The sequence below is a fragment of the Eptesicus fuscus genome, chromosome 9 (assembly GCF_027574615.1).
Source record: "Eptesicus fuscus isolate TK198812 chromosome 9, DD_ASM_mEF_20220401, whole genome shotgun sequence".
Classification (NCBI taxonomy): domain Eukaryota; kingdom Metazoa; phylum Chordata; class Mammalia; order Chiroptera; family Vespertilionidae; genus Eptesicus; species Eptesicus fuscus.
In genome coordinates, this window is record NC_072481.1 from 7,420,253 (window position 1) to 7,439,615 (window position 19,363).

The 19,363-nt window shown below is 39.7% G+C and overlaps 1 protein-coding gene across 1 annotated transcript in view; it reads left to right on the plus strand.

The window, feature by feature from the left end:
- The window catches only part of PRDM2 (PR/SET domain 2), a 109,822-nt gene that overhangs the window by 20,471 nt on the left and 69,988 nt on the right, over positions 1-19,363 (plus strand). Inside the window, exons 3-4 of the mRNA XM_054721206.1 lie at positions 9,424-9,541; positions 11,159-11,262. Coding sequence (XP_054577181.1) covers positions 9,424-9,541; positions 11,159-11,262 — 222 coding nt within the window. The remainder of the gene's footprint in view (positions 1-9,423; positions 9,542-11,158; positions 11,263-19,363) is intronic.

A 19,363-nucleotide genomic window follows, 5' to 3' on the forward strand; every position in this document is an offset into this window, starting at 1 on the left:
TCACACTCAATTTTCTAAAAAGAACCTTTGTATAACTCTTATTACTAATATTTGAAATTGCTACCAGTATAGTAGCTTATGATTGCAGCATCTCTCTGTCCTGATCAATAATCTGTGGTGATGCCAGTAATTTAGCCTCCTAAACTTGTTTTAAAGTTTTATATACAAAAAAAAAAAAAAATTAAAGGAAGGTAAATCACTTGACACTGCAAATGTAACCCTGAGAATTGTGATAAGCCATCCATGTTTCCATCATCCCATCACTCATCCTGCATAGACTGCATCCCAGTATGCTGTGGATTCTGCAGTGAAGCAGATAGGTAAGGGCTCTGCTCTGCAGCTTACATACTCGCAGAGGGCAACAGTGCAAAAGCAGGAAGATAAGTTCCGACAGTGAAAACTGCTGTGAAGACAGTGCAGCAAGGTAATGTGGTAAAGAATGCTGCATGAAGGTAGGGGGAGGTTCTCTGGATTACATGGTCAGAGAAGGCTATTCCAGAAAGGTGGTTAACAAGAGAATCATAATAAATTAATAGAATTCTTAATAATAATAATTGAATAATAAGCCCAAGTAATAAGCAAGAACCAGATATATGAGGATCTGGGGAAAGAAAATTCTAGGCAGCGTGTACAGACAGTGCAAAGGCCTTGAGGTGGGAATGAGCTTGCAGGTTCAAGGCATAGGGAGCAAGCCAGGGCTGGAGCTTGGCAACACGTGGGACTCTGGGACAAGATGAAGTTTGTATGTGAGGCAAGGGCCAGATTTATAGGTCCTTAAAGGCCATGGGAAGAAGTTTATATTTTATTATAAGTTCAGTGGGAAGCCACTGGACAGGGACATACTTTGCTTTCCATTTTTAGCATATCATGCTCACTGCCATGAGACTGGATTGTAAAGGGGCAAGAGCGTGGTAATATGCTTGCTCACTATTGCGATTAACACCATATTTGAGGGCATTTTCTTCACTCGGACAACTTAACGGACCTGCCAGCTTTGGGCAAGAGGGTACTTTTTAATGTTTCAGAACTGTTTGACTGCTTTTCTTTTCCAAAGGCGGTATGTAAGATTTTCTTATCTATGTCCCCATCTGTTTACTGTTATTGCAGTCTTACTCATTCCTTAACCGCATATAATTTAATGCTATTTCAGTAAACTGAAGCTTGTTTGATCCCCACCCCCACCCATTTCCCCCCAAGAATAGTAAAGTATTTCATTGGAGTTGTTCACAGAATTTGAGTATTTTAATGCTCTTTAATTCTTGGATATTATTTTTTTTTGCTGGTAACAATGATTATTATGGTGGTTATTAGTCTGTGGTAGCAATAATATACCTCTTATTTTGAATATATAATGATATGTCTTAATATTAAGCAATATTACTCTCTAGTATTAGTTTTGATCAATTGGTATTTAAAAATCTTGGTGCTTTAATTAAATCAATTAAATCTGATAAAATAATTTATGGCCATTGTCTGGGTAGAGTGTGTGAAAGAAGTACTTCTGTAAATTTAAATGAAATACCAGGAAAATTTGCTTATTCTTATCTTTTAAACAATGAAAACATGAGTATATGCTGTGTATGTCGGGGGTGAATGCAGCCTTATCTCACAGGAGGCAGTGCCAGTGTCATGCTGTAGAGCAGAGTTACCTCACTCATTCCAGTGAGTTCATCTGAGTGTGAGGAGAGGAAGTGGAGCAGGCTGGTTCCGAGGAGCAGAAGGGGGGGGCGGGCAGTGAGTGGTCTCCGCAGACAGGCCAGAGTAGACTTACTCAGGGAGAAGGGAAACTGTTCAAGGGTTTTGAATTGGTTTTTAAAAAATCTCAATTAAAACGTCTTTTTTTTCCTATGACATTGGTATTTTTGTTTTTTATTTTCTTGGAGCATTAAAGTTTCAACATGATTTAAAGAGAGTGTAGGATTTATTTACTTATTTATGTGCAGTAAAATGTACTCATTTGGAGTGTGTGGTCCTGAGTTTTCACACTGATGTTAACTACCACCTCTGTCAAGAGACAGGACATTTCTGTCACCCCAGAAAGTTCCTTTTTGTGGCTCTGAAGTCCTCCTCTCAACCTCTGCCTCAGGCAGCTACTGATCTGGCTCACTGTCCCTGTGGGTTGGCTTTTCCTGTTCTAGAATTTTTCATAAATGGAGTCATATCAGTAGCTTATTCCTTTTATAGAAAATATTTTATGGGCCATCATCTGGCCATTCTAGATAAATCTCTTCACACCATATTTCTAAAGGTTAGGGGAAACCCTGGGATGGCTTTCTATCTTTATTTTAGATAGCTTTTCTACTTTTTTTTAATTCTAAAAATATATATTGTGTAAAAAATTGAAACTACTTTTGCTATTTTAGCATATTCTTAACATTGAATTGTATTTTTATAAGTAATAACTTATTTCTATAAGTATAAATGCAAATTTTATTTTTCATACTTTTTAAAAAAGACTTCCAACTAAGATGGTTTCTATCCATGATGATTTAAACCTCAGTTAATGAGTGTATAGTTGAGGAAATTAATGTGTTTAATAATGATGACACTTAAATTTTATTTTGAATCACATATTCTAAATTTATAAATTAGCAATTTATAAAATAAAATCAAGTTCAATGTCTTTCTGAAGATAATTGAATTATTTTTGAAATTTGAAAAGTAATTTAGGAACTTGAATAGCATTTCCCTCTGCAGTATAGAAGACGGTGGCCAGAAGGCTTGCATTTTGTTACCCTGATGTTAATGCTTTGGTAGAGAGGGTTTCAGGATTGTTTAGCTCTGCCTCCCTTTAGTTATCTTGTGACTCACAGTCCACCTTCAGTCCTGGCTTTGCCAGTCCAGCTGCGTGACCTTGAGCAGGTCACTGACTTCTTGGTATTTGCTTTCTTACCTGTTATATAGGAATAGTAGTGGTGCCCACGCCATGCGGTGTGGTCAGGAGCGAAGTTAATAAACATAAAGCACTAAGGTTAGTGCCCGGCATATATGTAGGAAACACTGTGTATTACTATTATATCACCATTCTTATTTTCAGGCAGTAACTAAGTCTTGATTCTGCCTTTATAAAATACCTCCTTATCGAACTCACTGCTTGATTCCTGGTCAGGGCACATGCCTGGGTTGCAGGCTTGATCCCAACTAGGGGGCATGCAGGAAGCAGTGGATGGATGATTCTCTCTCATCACTGATGTTTCTATCTCTCCCTCTCCCTTCCTCTCTGAAATCAATAAAAAATATATTTTAAAAAACTTTAAAATAAAATAAAATACCTTCTTATCACTGTCATTGCTTGAGTTCAGACCCAAACATCCCTTGTTTGGGCTGTTATAGAAACTTCCTAATTGATTGCCTCACTGACATCTCTCCCCATTGAATCATTTTCCCCGTGCCTTAAGTACTATACTTACTTATACAACATAAAACTGACCATATAGGAAATCAGAGAGGTGGACAATCATCATGAATTGTTTAGAATGACTTCATGGATGAACTGGGATTTGAACTTGACCTGGACAGATGTAGAGAATATTGACTGTCAGAAGAATTGAGGGCCATAAGGACCAGTGGCCTGGGTTCATTATCAACTAAAAACCTGAATTGCAAAAGCCTCTCCCCCTCCCCCCCCCAGGAGTAAGAGACCTAATTTGGTGAAGGGAAGAGGAGCCAGAAGTTGGTGCCTGTAGGGGCCAGGGAGTCGAATATGGAATAGAAAACCTCTTGACATCCTGTCACTCCCCTGAGCAAAACCTTCTGGTGGGGTCCCACCACTCTCCTATGCCATCCAGTCTCTGCCCTGGCCCTGAGGGCTCTGCAGATTCTGGTGGTGGCCACCTCTGCTTTCTCCCTGGGTCACTCTGACCTGGCCATAGTGGCCTCTTTTCCTGAACATGCCAAGCTCTTTGTCTCCCCAGACATTTCCCTGGAATGCTCAAGCCTTAACACATGGCCTTATTCCTAAAGCAGAACATTTTGAAACCTAAGATTAATCACATACCATTAGCCAGCAGAATGTCATAGCTTCCCCAACACTTCCCTCTCCATACCTAAGAGTGAAGAAGGTGGGTAACATCTTAGTATTATTATAAAAACTAGCTCCTGGACCCCCGAGAGGGACTTCCCAGGCATCCCCGGACGATAGTGTGAGACCCCACTGGTTATAATGTGGACTCTGGAGTCTGACTGTCTGGACTTGATTTTGGCTCCACTACTTTAAAATCTTGTAGCTTAGGGAAGTTACTTGACAGAGCTACTCCACTGCATCGTATTTGAAAGTCCAGACCCTGAAGCCTGCCTGACTGGGTTTGTACCCTAGCTCTGCCACTCATTAACTGCAGCTCTGGGCAGGTTTCAGTTTTCATCTGTAAAAAGGGGATCATAAAATTACAGCCAGAGTGGTAGTGTAAAGGTTAAACGAGGTAATGCGTAGAAAGTGCTTGGAGTCGTGTCTGAGTGGCCTGCATACTCGGTCAGTGTTAGCTTTGGTGGTTGTGAGGTAATGCATGGACAGTGCTTAGCATAGACCTTGGCCCAGAGCAAGGAATAAATGTCATATTCCCTAAGTTCTCCTGCACCCCAGCATGGCAGAGGATAGTCATCCTGGGCTGGAGGAAAGGTGTTAGGAGGAAGCAGCAGAGGGGCCTTTCAGATGCCCCACAGCTGGAAGAACTGGAGAATCAAAATACCTCTAAGGTTTCTGTGTGCTGGGAAGCAGAAGAGCAATTCCTCTGGCCAGTGAGCTTTGTGGGGCGGGGCCAGATCAGCTTTCCTAACCGTTGTTTCTTCAGGGCCGAGCAGGCACCCAGGAGTGTTTGTTAATCACTGAGTGGTAGACTGAGTGCAGGAGGGCCGCTTGGCCATTTATTGGGGATGGGAGTGAATATCAACTACATTTGAGATTGAGGCAAGAAGTTGGAGACATCAAATTAACAAGATCAATTAATAGTTAATAACTAACTTATGGAATTAGGTATGTTAATTAAATTAACTTATATTTAGTGTGTTAGTTACATTTAATACATACCATTCCACATCAGTTCATTGAAATAAAGGGCTCTTGTGTTTCCTATTGCATAGTAGGGAAGTCTGGAAGTCCTTGTAACTTCCTCCATACTTGTCACAGCGATCAGGGTTAAAAAGCCTTAAAATGCGAATGTGCCTTTATTCTGGGATAGCAAGGATGGGGTCCTGGGAGAAGGAGCAGCCAGGGTTCCTTCCGAGAGCTTGCAGCCTGGTCTGTGGTTGGTTCCTTCTGTGTAGATCAGCAAGTGCTGATACATTTCTCCTAAAGTATTATTACTCCTGCCTTCCTCGCCTTCTCTGCTCTACGCACATTGGTCTTTTGCCTGTCTCTTCTCTGAGCACACCTAGCTTTTTCCTAACTCAGCAGCGGTCCTTGCTGGTTCACTTTCCTGGCATATTTCACCCCATATCATCGCGTGATTCTTCCTAGGTGTAGAGAGGTCTTCCCTGAGCACCCTGTCTAAAGTAGCACCCTCCCCTCCCCATTACTGTCTTTCTTGTGCTTGCTTTTCCTTTAGAGCATCAGTATCTACCAGGCATGGTGTATCTCTGATTTTGTTTGTCCTCACTAGAGGGAAACATTGTTAAGGCAAATGTGATGCCTGAAACGTTGCCTGGCCCATAGGAGGGACTCGGAAATATTTTACTAAATTAAATGATTAGATATTGCAATTTCTTACAGACAAAATCAGTCTGGGACCAAGATGGATGACCCTGTTTACAGTATATGACATCTGATACTATCAAGATATATGCAAAAAAGCGATTCCAGTTTATTGAATGTGTGAGGGAGAGATTTTTTTGAAGTGTTCCTTTGTTTCAAAGGTTTACTTTATAAATTGGTTGCTTGAAATTGAGAACATATCACATATTCCAAAAAAGGGTTCTTGTATCAACCCAGGAAAACACCTATCTCAGATGCAAGAAATTCAGGCACACATGGAGAAAATGCTTTCTGATAGATGACCCTGCTATTTTATTTGTATCCCTCCTTTTTCTAAAAAAGATTTCAGTTAGCTTACAAGAATCATTTAGGCATTCATGTGTTTAAGTGACAAACATTTTATGTCTCCTGCTAAGCATTGGGGTGTAGCATTCAATAACATATACACAATATGTCTTTATTGCACTCTGATGGGGAGGTACGTTAAACTTGAAATTATACAAATAATGGTTTAAAATTGTGATAAGACCTATGAAGGAAAAATAAGGAAGGGGAGAGGATGGTTCTCCTTGGGCAGGTAAACCCACTTTCTGCTTCTCGAATCACTGATTTTCTAAAAATGTTCTATGCAGGGGAGATTCCGACAGCCGGAGAGGTGAGAGGAAGGCCTTGGAGCTGCCAGGGCTGGGTGGCTGCGTAGAGATAAAAGTTGAATTGCGTTCTAGTGTAAAGGGTAAAGGGTTCTAAAATAAACAGAACTAGCTATTCCCAGCTAGGTAAACGAGCCCAAATTATAAATAATGGGTTGGCTGAAAGCAGGTAAGTAAAAGTGTAGGAATTTTCCTTACTTCTTTCCCCTGTGGCAGCTCTGCTGAGGTCCTTTATATTCACAGTGTTTCACCAATTTTAATATACCTGGTCTCCAACTTACACTGATGCTACAAATTTCCTGTGGGAATGACCATTCTGTCTTAGGTACCATCTTCTGCTGACATTTCCCTGGACATTTGGAGGTTTTAGGGTAGATGTTCTTAGGTTATATTCCAGCAGAATCTTTTTTTTCCCCCCCAGCTTCATTAAGATATAATTGACAAATAAATCTGTAAGATATTTAAATTATACATTGTAGTGAATTGATATACATATATGTTTTGAAAGCATTCTGACCTTCCAGTTAGTTAACATATCCATCACCTCTCATATCATATTTATCTTTTTGTGTGTATGTGTGAACATTTAAGTTCTATTCTCTTTGCAAATTTCATTCAGTAACAGTGTTATCAACTGTAGCCATCATGTTTTACATTAGAGGCGCAAACCTAATCTAGCAGAATCTTAACTGGAAACACCACAGTGGTTATGAGCTTGGGCTCTGAGGTCAGACAAACAAGGTTCAAATTATGGCCCTGAGCAACTTAGACCATTTCCCTAGGCCTCTTCATGTATGTTTGTGTGTGTTGTCTGGAGGGGGCACTGACGGTCCCTGCCTCCTGTTCTGTTTGGAGTAAACTCTGTCATGCATGTAAGATGGTTAGCACAGTGCTCTACAAGGAGTCCCCGGGGAGCTTCTGAGTACATATTAATTAAGTTGTTAACATTACTGTGATATTGCCTGGAAGTATCAGTTTAGGTTAGCTGACACTGTCTTTTCAAAGCTCCTGGGGAGGTTAGATGATGTCAAATTCTTTAAAATCTTTGCTTAGGAGTCCTTTCTCTTACTGGGAGTGATAGGACTCATAACTCGGGCTAGTACTTGTTAATATTGCTTAATTTATCAGTGTTAAAAAATAACTATTATATATGCCCTAGCCGGTTTGGCTCAGTGGATAGAGCGTCGGCCTGTGGACTGAAAGGTCCCAGGTTCGATTCCGGTCAAGGGCATGTACCTTGGTTGCGGGCACATCCCCAGTAGGGAGTGTGCAGGAGGCAGCTGATCGATGTTTCTCTCATCAATGTTTCTAACTCTCTATCCCTCTCCCTTTCCTCTCTGTAAAAAAAATCAATAAAATGTATTTAAAAAAATAACTATTATATAGCCTAGGGCAGTGGTCGGCAAACTGCGGCTCGTGAGCCACATGTGGCTCTTTGGCCCCTTGAGTGTGGCTCTTCCACAAAATACCACGTGCGGGCGCGCACATACAGTGCGATTGAAATTTCGTGGCACATGCGCAGAAGTCGGTTTTTAGCTCTCAAAAGAAATTTCAGTCGTTGTACTGTTGATATTTGGCTCTATTGACTAATGAGTTTGCCGACCACTGCCCTAGGGTACCAACTACCAATTTTATACCTTTCTCTGCTTTGAAATTGATTCACGTTTCCATAATTCTAGTTTATAGAGTAAAAATGTAAAAACTGGCACTATATTTAGAAGTGAGAAATTTTTATACTTTAGCTAATTAAAAATGCCAAAGGCCATTTTCTGGAACACATTTGGCATTCCCAGGCTTTGGAAGGCACTTAACTTGTGTGTGATGATGTTGGGGCCAAAGCTTCTGAGGCATATGCACTGTCGACTACTCCATGCAAGGCAGGCACCCAGGTCTTCAGTGCCTGCTTTTGTGCATTCGGCTCAAAGCAGGCCAGAGAGACCTTCATTATCACTCGCTCATTGCTGTGGGATTTCTTTGTCTTGAAGCAGCCTATTGGTAGTTTTTAAAAAAATTGAAATTCTGGGAGTACTCAAATTTGGACGATATTCTTTTCTTGGCACAAAACTTTCTTAAAAACTACAAGAGCTTGATTGTTGTGGGAAAATTAATCTTTTTAGCTTAGAGTTTGCTTTTTGCCCACGTTGGTTTCTTTGAAAGTTCTTGGGGAATGTTTCCCTTTGCAGTGAAATAAAGAATACTCGGTCTACAAAACCCAGAATTCTTAGGTGTCATGATACACACATGAGCTCTTTAGGGTATATGTGGTACCAGTTAACAGATGCTTGGTTTCCCTTTGACTTGAAAGTTATTTGTAAAACAACAGTCATGTTTTACCAGTTGACTTACTAGTAAATCTCCCCTTTTCATCCCCTTCTATACATATCTAATAGTAATCTTATTTCTTAAGATTACAGTGAATTTGAACATATACTTTGGTTAGTATAAAAATGTCTTTCTTAGAGACTGTGTGATATTGTGGTGACTTTGCTGTTTAATGACCTGGTAGATGGTGGTAAATTACTGTTTCCTGGAAAGTCGCACTCCCCATAAAGGTCCGGAATAAGTTATAGTATTCTTAGTTGGAATAGTCAAGGCTCTGCCAGGGGTATTGGTGGTGGAGACTGAAAGCATGGATCGGATGGGGTCCGGCTGGCCATGGTGGCCTTTACAGTATGTGCTGAAGGCATTCGTTTAATAAGGAGTGTTGATTGTGAGTTTTAAATGTTCTACTATGCTGATGGTAGCCTTCGACTTAGGAGTAAGTGTAAGCTTAAGCTGCCCGATTCTCTGGGAGTTTAAAGCAATGTGGTACCGGAGATTACATATTTTGAAAATGGCTGTGGGTGGCTGGAACAAAACAGATTAACAAAGACATGCTTGAAGGTCAGTGGTTTCCTTTGGAGACTCACAAACAGACATCAAAGCAACTCTGAAATGCTTGACATCATGCTCTGGGTCTTGGGCTTGGCTTGCCAGATTTAGCTTTCAGTTACATGTTTGCATATTTGCTTATTGGACCAGAAAAAAACAAAACGCTAACTGGGATTTCTTCGTTTTGCTATGATCCTTCTGTTTCTTGACTTGCAGAACGCTACTGAGCCTGTGGCAGCCGCTGAGACCCTGGCCGAGGTACCTGAACATGTGCTTCGAGGACTTCCCGAGGAAGTGCGGCTTCTCCCATCTGCTGTGGACAAGACTCGGATTGGTGAGAACTAGGGCCCGAGAAGGAGCAGGGGCAGGGACTGCAGCTGCGGGCCGACTCCCTTTGGGGCATTTAAGGCAGGGAGCTCACCATAAAAGCAACAGTTTGTACTCTGACTTAGGAGATTATGTGGTGTTCATGCAGTTTCCAGACAAGAATCCAGGGTGGACGTACATCTTGTGTGTTTGATCTTATTTTTGTGGTTTAATCTTTGGTCATAAGGCTAAGGAAGTAAATGATAAAAATTTAGTCAAAGCACAGTCATGTTTATATCCTGTTTTCTTTTTTAAATATGTGCTTTTGATATTATAATTTATGTATGTATATGTGTGAATAAATTTTTAATAAATACTTTTTCTAATCCTCATTGGAATCTATTCAGTAACTTGAGCATTTAAATTGTATCATTCACATGAAAGTGTTTGATTTTATAGCTCCACTAATTTATTATTAGCTGTGTTATCAAACAGGATTCATAGCAGACTTACAGAAAAGTGGGATTCGTATGTTCTAGCTGAACAGGACTGGCTGAGATGCCACCATCCTGTATGTGAGGAAACTGAGGCCAGAGATGAGGGAACCTGTTGTCAGCAAGAGCCACTGCTGGGCACCGGTTCCCTTGACTCCCATTTTAGCCACGGCTGCTTCATCTGTCTGCCTGCCTTATGGCCAGTTCAGAGGAAATGGAGACACCCTTAAGAATACCCAGAACAGCATACTTCTTGGCTGTTTGAAACTCCACAAAGCGAGTTGTCCCGTAGCTAAGATTTTAGGAAACAGTGAGGAGGTGGTTTTTCACTTTGAACAAACAAACTTCAAAAATATGTATTAAAAAAACCTATATTTATAACCCTTTTTAAAAGCAACTCATGTTTATTGGAGATCATTGAAATATGTAGAAAAATAGAAGAGTTTAAAAATTATTTGTAGTTTGACTACATTCCAGTATTTTTCTCTTTAATTGTGCTATTTTCCAAGTATTTGTGATTGTACTGTCCAGCTAATTTTACATGTAAAAATTAAAAACAAGCAAATACATAAAACATTATTTTTTATTATAAAACAAAATAGGTTTTTTAGAGGCTGTTTGGAAAATATAGAATATAAAGAACAAAAATCACTTTTGAAGACTTGAGTTAATTTGCTTTCACCTGCTCTTAGTTGATTTAACATTATCTTGCCTTTTAACTATTTTGTGAAACTGAATGATTTTAGTGCTTCAATCTTTTTTTTTCTTTTCACACCGAGAAGGGTGGTAAGACAATCTGAGTCACAGCTCCAGATGATAGCAGCACTGTTAGACCTTGGTTCTTGAGTTTGGCAAAGACAGAATTCAGAGCCAAGAACTTGAGTACAAGACATTTATTTAGCCTTTTAGAAAAAGTCACAGAGGCAGAAGAAATGAGCCAGCTGGGCTGTGTGTGGACTCAGAAAACAAGTTACAGAAGCGAAAGAAGGGCCCTTGGAACTTAAGAGAAAGAAAGCGAAAGATACGGGCCTAAGGAAAAGAAGCGGGTGGGAAAGGCACAGGTGTGCTCTAGAGAGAAAGAGAGGGCACACTAGTGCTTCAGTTTTTAGGGTAACCACATAGATTATAAAAACACTGGTTTTCTTTTCTAGGTGTCTGGGCCACTAAACCAATTTTAAAAGGCAAAAAGTTTGGACCATTTGTCGGTGATAAGAAAAAAAGATCTCAGGTTAAGAATAATGTGTACATGTGGGAGGTAAGGAAGAATTTTTTTTTTTTGTCTATCAGAGTTCTATACATTTAAACAAAATCTATTCTCTTAGTATTTGACATTCAGAAATTAAAACCACCATTTTAGTGTGTTCTTTAAAAATCAAGAATACTTTTATTAAGTAGAAAATGTGTTTCCATGGATGCAGACTGCTGTTTACATTTGTATTTTGAGACTGCGTGGCCATCCTCAACAATAAATGTCAAATCCACTCTTTATATTCCCTGTTCAGGGCTTTTGCTCTGCAGCCAAGACTTTCGTCTGTCATTTTACAGGCTTCCAGATAGACACCATAAAAGACGCCCCAAGGTGGCCGCAACTAAAACACTGTTCGGGTCTTCTCTGTCTTTTAGAAAGTCATCTGTGTTGCTGGAATATTCAGAGTTGAATATATTTAGCACATGGCACATTTATATTGTGCTTTGAACTTTTCAAAAGCCTTTTATTCGGTTTATTTCATGTTCTCCCAACAATTCTGGAAGACAGAGCAGAACATTAGCGCCCTCCTTACAGAGGTGAAGCGGTTCAGAACAGAGGTGAACTCCTCCTTCCGGTGGGGCCCAGATGTTGAGAGTGGTGTCGATGCAGAACTAGAATCCACATCCACGGACAGTGAGGCAATGAAAAAGGTTTCATTGGTTCATATCCTACCGTTAGCTTTGTGACTCTGGCTAAAACCCTCAATTTTAAAATGGAGAGAATAAAAAATATCTCATTAAGTAGCTGTGAAGACAAAATACGTTGTTAATTGTTCCTTGGAGAGTTGCATGGGAATTCACCAATTGTGTGGAATTTAGTTCAGATGAGGTACCCTCTGGAAACTCCTCATGTTCTTACAGGAACCGAGTGGTGTGACTCCTTTTGAAAGTAAGTGGAGTTTTTTGGTGGTGAGGAAAGCATTCCAACCAGATTGTCTTAAATTGAGTCACATCTGTTTCACATGTAAACATGCAAAAGCCTAAAAATAAAATATGCATAGGAAGTGTCTGGATACTTTACATCAAGAAGTTCTGTGGCATTTGTACGTTTGAAGTATATTGCGGTTCTTCTCAATGTTATAAGCAGTGTTTCTTAACTTGAAATTCCGATGAATTCTCCCAATAATTTTGAGTTTCTTTGTTGTGAATCCCTTATAATAAATCTAATGGCAGTTAACCCAAGGGGCTTTAGGAATGAGGACTTACCCTGAGAATAATTATATTTGCTATTTCACCACTTTTGAGGTAAGAGAGTGCTATATTTGTAGAAAAACTACCCAGCCAAAATATGCTATTACCCTAAGTGATCACAGATATCTTGCCTACAAAATTATGCTCCAAACCACATTTTTAATTTTACAAGTTTCCCAAGGGAAACGACCAAATATGCTCTTCTGGGTTAGTGCTCACCTGCGTGAGGATAACGTCAGGGACCCAGGAAATGTGTGCTTTAGTTCTGGGTATAGAATGCTAAGCTTGAACAAATGCCACTGACATTAAACCCAAGTTTATGGTATCTGCTTTACCCAACATAGCAGTTTGATATTGTTGGGCATATTGTATAAATTATTAATGGTGCCTTTTCTCCATTAAGCTTCATTTGTATTGAAATTCCTGCATAGTATGAATTCATAGTAGCTTGATGAAAATTGTGATTTGGAGCCATGGCATTCTAGGGATTCCATTTCTACTATAAACCCATTAACATTCCCTTGTTAACTTAAGATACTTCTGCTTACGTACTACCACAGTTTGTGAACCTTTATGACATTGCCAGTTCTTGTGGGTCAGGTATGAAGATTTAGTTTTTGTCAGGGCTGGCTTTTCCTTCCTCCAGTTTTAAAAAAAATACCTGGAGTAGGGGTTTCAGGGCTGGGTGGAAAAGGTGAGGGGATTAAACAAACAAAACAAACCTCTAGACACAGACAACAGTATGGTGATTACCAGAGGGAAAGGAAGTTGTAAGAAGATAAATGTTGATGGAAGGAAACTTGACTTAAGGTGGTGAACACACAATACAATGTACAGATGATGTATTATCGAATTGTACACCTGAAATATATATGATTTTATTAATCAGTATCACCCCAATGAATTAAATTTAAAAATCTGGATATCATTCACATAGTTCCAACCACAAGGTATATATTCCATACAGAAGCCCTTAAGCTTTTTGCTCTGTTAAAAATAGATATATAAGACATATATATGAAGAAGTAGCATTTGGCAAAGTACAGGGCACATAAATTATAATGAACTTATCTATATACTAGAGGCCCGGTGCATGAAATTCGTGCACGGGTAGGGTCCCTAGGCCTGGCCGGCAATCAGGGCCGATCGGAGCCTTCTTGCTGCCAGCCAGGGCCTTCCTTCATTCTGCACCGCTCCCTGGTGGTCACTGCACATCATAACGAGCGATCGAACTCCCGGTCTCCCGGTTGAACTCCCGGTCGAGGAGACAACAGAAACTTATCATTAAAGTCTCATCTTGGCATTTGTTCTTCAATTAAAGCCCCTTACGAACAGCTTATCTTTTAGCAGCCTGGTCTTTTGCCACCACTAGAACTCCATTTTAAAGCTAATCAAAGACAGTGTTAAATTGTTTTTCTTGAGCCCCTGATTATCTGTCACAGTCTTAAGTCCTCTAAGCTTTCACTGGAAACAGTCTATTAAATCAGACATAACAGGAGAAAAACAGTAGAGTGTCCTCAGGGTGAATGCACAAAACAGGTTCTCCAAAGAGGAGAACATTCTTTGATCCGTTTCTGGTGGGGAACTGCCGGCCAGGTGAAATGCTGGCTACATGTAATGAATGCTCCCCCGACCACCCCACACCGCTGAGCAGTCTGCAGGATTCCTAAAACAGCTTCTGATGAAAATCTTTCAAATTCACTTCTGTGGGGCTCATATTGCTTCTGATGAACAGAACTTTTGAATTGCTTTAATGTCTTTTTTAAAAAAATAGGCTTTTAGGGCACTTTTAGGTTCACAGCAAAATTGAGCAGAAAGTACAGAGTTTCTTTATAAACTCCCCGCCCTGCCCCTATACACAGCCTCCCCCATAACATCCTGTACCCCAGTGGTACATTTGTTACAATCAATGAACCTGCATTGACACATCATTATCACTGTTTTATATTATGGTCCGTTTTTGGTGTTGTTCACTCTAATGTTTTGTTTTGTTTAACTTATGAAGGTTGTACACACTCAGTACAAAATGACATAAACAATATAGAAAACTATAAACAGGAAAGTAAAAGTCATCTGTGAACATGTTGGTGGTCATTCTTTTAACTATTACTCTGCCTCTGTTTTTTCTGTCTCTCACATACACTGATATAGAAACAAATGCTTCATGCAGTTGAGATCAGACAGTACATGTAATTTTGTAATGTGCCTTTTTCTTTCAATATGTTATGGACATAACTCAGATATTATTTACATCATTGTTTCTTTTTTTAAAAATATGTTTTTATTGATTTTTTTTTTTTAGAGAGAGAGAGGAAGGGAGAGAGATAGAAACATTGATGAGAGAGAAACGTCATCGATAGGCTGCCTCCTGCATTCCCCCTACTAAGGATTGAGCCCACAACCGGGGCACGTGCCCCAACCCGGAATTGAACCAGGTGACCTTTTGGTTCCTGGGTCGATGCTCAACTGCTGAGCCACACCGACCAAACTACATCATTATTTCTTATGCTGCTTAGAATTCTACTGTATCTTCCATGTTAAACCAGTTGGACATTTAAATAGTTTTAATTTTTTCATGATATTAACAATTCTTTAAATATGGAACCCTGTGTACATAATTGCTTATTTGTCTGCTTATCTTCTTAAGATAAATTCCTAGAAGTATAATTGTTAAGTCAAAAGCTACTTTGTACATTTTAATCTTTGATAATTTATTTGTTTTGTTTTTATAGATTTCAGAGAGGAAGGGAGAGGGAGAGAGAGAGAGAAACATTAATGATGAGAGAGAATCATTGATTGGCTGCCTCCTGCACATCCCCTACTGGGGATTGAGCCTGCAACCGGGACATGTGCCCTGACTGGGAATTGAACCTGGGACCCTTCAGTCCTCAGGCTGACGCTCTATCCACTGAGCAAAACCAGCTAGGGCAATCTTTGATAAATTTTCTTTAACAGACCTCTAGAAGGATTGTGCTAATTTATATAAATATCATGAGTGCATATTTCTTAGCTTTTTAAAACCCAATATTAATCTTTTAAACAATGTTTTCCCACATTCTTATAAATGAAAACTGATACTTCACTGCTTCTGTTTGCATAGTATTCGTTCAGGCCACAAATTTTGAGTCAGGAGGATGGAGGATGCATTTCAACTAAAATTGATAGAGAAATTATATCTATAATGAGGCTTTAATGTAATTTTTTAAATAAATTTTTTTCTTTATTGCCACTTTTACATGAGGATAACAAGCTCCTCATAGAATTGTTTGGCTACAAATTAGATGGTGTATATGAAATTACTTGATATAGATGTTGCTGGTTCAATAAATATTAGTGGAACCTGAATATCAAAGATGAACACTTGAATTATATAGAGTATAAAACATTTTTTTTAGTTGAGTACTTTTTAAAAGATTGCCAACGTTCGTTTTTGCTTAGAATTTCTTTCTCTTCTAATGTCAGAAGGTATGCACAGTATTTTGAAACAAACTGTGGAGTGGAGGACGGATCCTAGAAATGACTTTTGAAAGCTCTCTGAGTTATTTACTTGCGCAAACGCATTGGTGGGAAATGCTATGCAAGTTGGGGTAGTGGAGAGGTAGACATCCTGTCTCCCCTTGAGTCCTTTGACAGTTTAAACAAATGGAAATATAATTAGGTATTGTCTGTCTTCCAGGAACAGATAGGGAAAGGGGGAGTGGTGTGTAGATCATAGTGTTGGATTCAACAAGCTAGATCCCCAGAGAAATAAAGATGAAAAGGAGCCTCAGACAATATGACAAACTAGAGCCACTGGAATGGAGCTGGGACCCCAGGAGAAGGCCCATCTCCATCTCTAATGTGTTAGAGCCATTGTGGGCGGGGAATCTGTAGACTCTTAACTCAGGGGATGGGTGGGTAGGGGAGGCGGGGGAGGGGAGAGGGTTTAGGTGGATAAAAGGTTTATCTCAGCAGGAGAAGAGGTGTCATAATTGCCCCTTGTTAACTCCTGGGGTGGTTATTGCAAATTGAGAGTAGGTAAGGACCTCCTGGACAGTCAGTTTAGGATTCTAGTTATGGTACCTTTGCATTAATTGAATAAGATTTTTTTATTTGTAACATAAAATGTTACAAATTGGAGTGTGTACTAAATTTTGAACTTGTCATAAAAACATGGAAATAGATTTGCTACATATCATTTGCTGGTTTGAGCTGGGGGGGGGAGTTTCACCTGCCTTTGCATTGTCTTTGAGAAGGGATGGTAGTTGGTTCTCCACTTTCCACTACCCTAGAAGGTGTTATGGCACTTTTGCAGTCTAGTAATGTGTAGTTTACATTTTAAAAATTCTGTGACATTTTAGTGATTAGGTTCTGTGTGCCAGCTACTGAAAGTAATTGTTTGGAAAACAAGGTTTGACCGAGATAGGAATTGTATAAAAACACATTTTTTATTGCAGTTCTTACTTATAAGGTTGAGTCTCAAGACAAATGAGAAAGCTCCATTATTTTTTAAAATGTGTATGTGTGATGATGTTGGGAGGAGGAGGAAGAGGAATATTTTAGCTTAGCATTGAGCAGACCTTGGCAGCCTTCATTCAAACTTAGGTTTTCTTTCAAAAAACGAACGTGCTCTCCCCACCCACTTCCCTTGTTTACTTAAGAGATTATACTAAATCAGTGGAGAAAAGGTAGAAAATTTAGATAAGCAGCAGAAAAAAAGTATGACAACCCTACTTCTCAGAGAAAACCATAATTTATTAACATTTATACTTATATAGTTTCAGGTTTTTTTTTCCTCCATATAGTCATATGTCTAAAACAAAAATGGTATTATATAAGCCATACTTTCTGTAAATGGCTTTATTTAATCATCAGTGTATTGTGACTATCTTTTATACCAATAATTCCACAACTTCTGGTTATCTTTGTTTTCTTCTAATTATAGAATGTGTGCTTATTGGAAAAAATTCTTAAGGAATACAGAAATATGTAACAGAAAGTAAAAGTTTCCACATAATTAATTATTTATGCAGTAGTACTTTAACATTTACTTAGTATTCTGTTGTGTGCGTGTATTATTATACTCTCTGAATCCATAGAGATTTCTGTCTAGGAGTGAATTTGAAACAGGTCTACAGTAAACTGCACTGCTGTGTACATCTGTGTACATACATCCTGGTATGATTGCTCCAATGTCTCATGAGACTAATTCCTTTAAATGTATATGCTGGTCAAAATGCATGTACATTTCAGTTTGTGTGTGTGTGTGTTAAGTACTGCTAAATTCCATTTATTTATTCTTTGATCAGCATTGGGGAATATTTGCCTTTTTTTTTTTTTTTTCAAAAACTGTAATTGGGTAATGCCAAACAAAGTAAGTAAACAACTCTTAGAGTGTAAAATGAAAGCACCTTATTGCATAGAGGTGCACAAGCAAGAAAACACAATATAAACTTACTCATATTTTAAGTAGTTGTGTGGTGGGTAAATGCCCTTTAAAAACATTTTCAATAGAAAAATGACTTACAAGTCAGTTTACAGAAGATGAAAAAATTCAGTGCGTATTTATTTATTTGAGAGAGAAAAAACCATCAATATGTTGTTCTGTTTATATTTGCAGGAAATGTTTACTTTCTAATCTTGTTTTTTTTTTCCCTTAAGAAACAATTGTGACCAGTTTGATAGGTGAAAAAATTTTAATTTGAAGTTATTTTTTTATTATTATTAGGTAAGTTTAATTTTTATCTTCACAAGGTTTTGGCCATGTGTATTTCTTTGTGAATTAAACTTGTTTGCACATTTTAAAAAATGGAAATTCTGTAAACTTAAGCATTTTAGTTTAAGTATGACTTGGCAGATGCCTTAGTCCATTTTGAACCAAAAGGAACCATTCTACCTAATAATAGACAAATATGCAAATTGACCATACCTCCGACACACCCACAAGCCACACCCACCATCCAATCAGAGTGAGTATGCAAATTAACCCAACCAAGATGGCTACAGCCACAGAGAGCAAGGTTTCCTAGGTAACAGAGGAAGCCAAGCTTTCCGCCTGCCCTTGCCAGGCCTAAGCCTCCACTAAAGCTACAAAGTTTCAATTATAGAAGGTAAACAAATTCAAACAGAAATGGCGGCAGAATGGAGCTTGAGAGAGCAGGCCAGCGTTGCCCCCGGCAACAGGGGAAGCAAAGCTTTCCGCACACCATGGCCAGGCCCACCCGCTTAATTAAGGCTACAAAGTTTCAATTATAACCCCAACAGAAATGGCTGCTGGCTGTGGAGGGAGCCCCAGGCTTGGCTCCGCTCCAGGCTACAAAGTTTCACTTGTAGAAGGAAAATAAATTCCAGATACCAGGGCCTCTGCTTGGGTTGCCAGGGGGCGTGGCCAGCCTGCAAACCACCACAGGCCCCTCGCTCAGGCTGCCCCACACCCCAAGGGAACTCCACCCTTATCAGGGACACCCTTCAGGGCAAACCAGCTGGCCCCCACCCCTGTACCAGGCCTCTATCCTATCTAATAAAAGAGTAATATGCAGATTGACCATCACTCCAACACACAATATGTTTGCCCCCATGTGGTCAAAGATCCTGCCCCCATGTGGACACAAGATGGCCACCACAAGATGGCCAGCAGGAGAGGGCAGTTGGGAGGCACCCGGCCTGCAAGGGAGGGCAGTTGAGAAAGACCAGGCCTGCAAGGGAGGGCAGTTGGAGGTGATCATCCCTGCAGGAGAGGGCAGTTAGGGGTGACCAGGCCAGCAGAGGAGGGAAGTTGGGGCAAACAGGCTGGCAGCGGAGTGGTTAGGGGGTGATCAGGCTGGCAGGCAGAAGCGGTTAGGGGCAATCAGGAAGGCAGGCAGGCAAGCAGTTGGGAGCCAGCAGTCCTGGATTGTGAGAGGGATCCCAGATTGGAGAGGGTACAGGCTGGGCTGAGG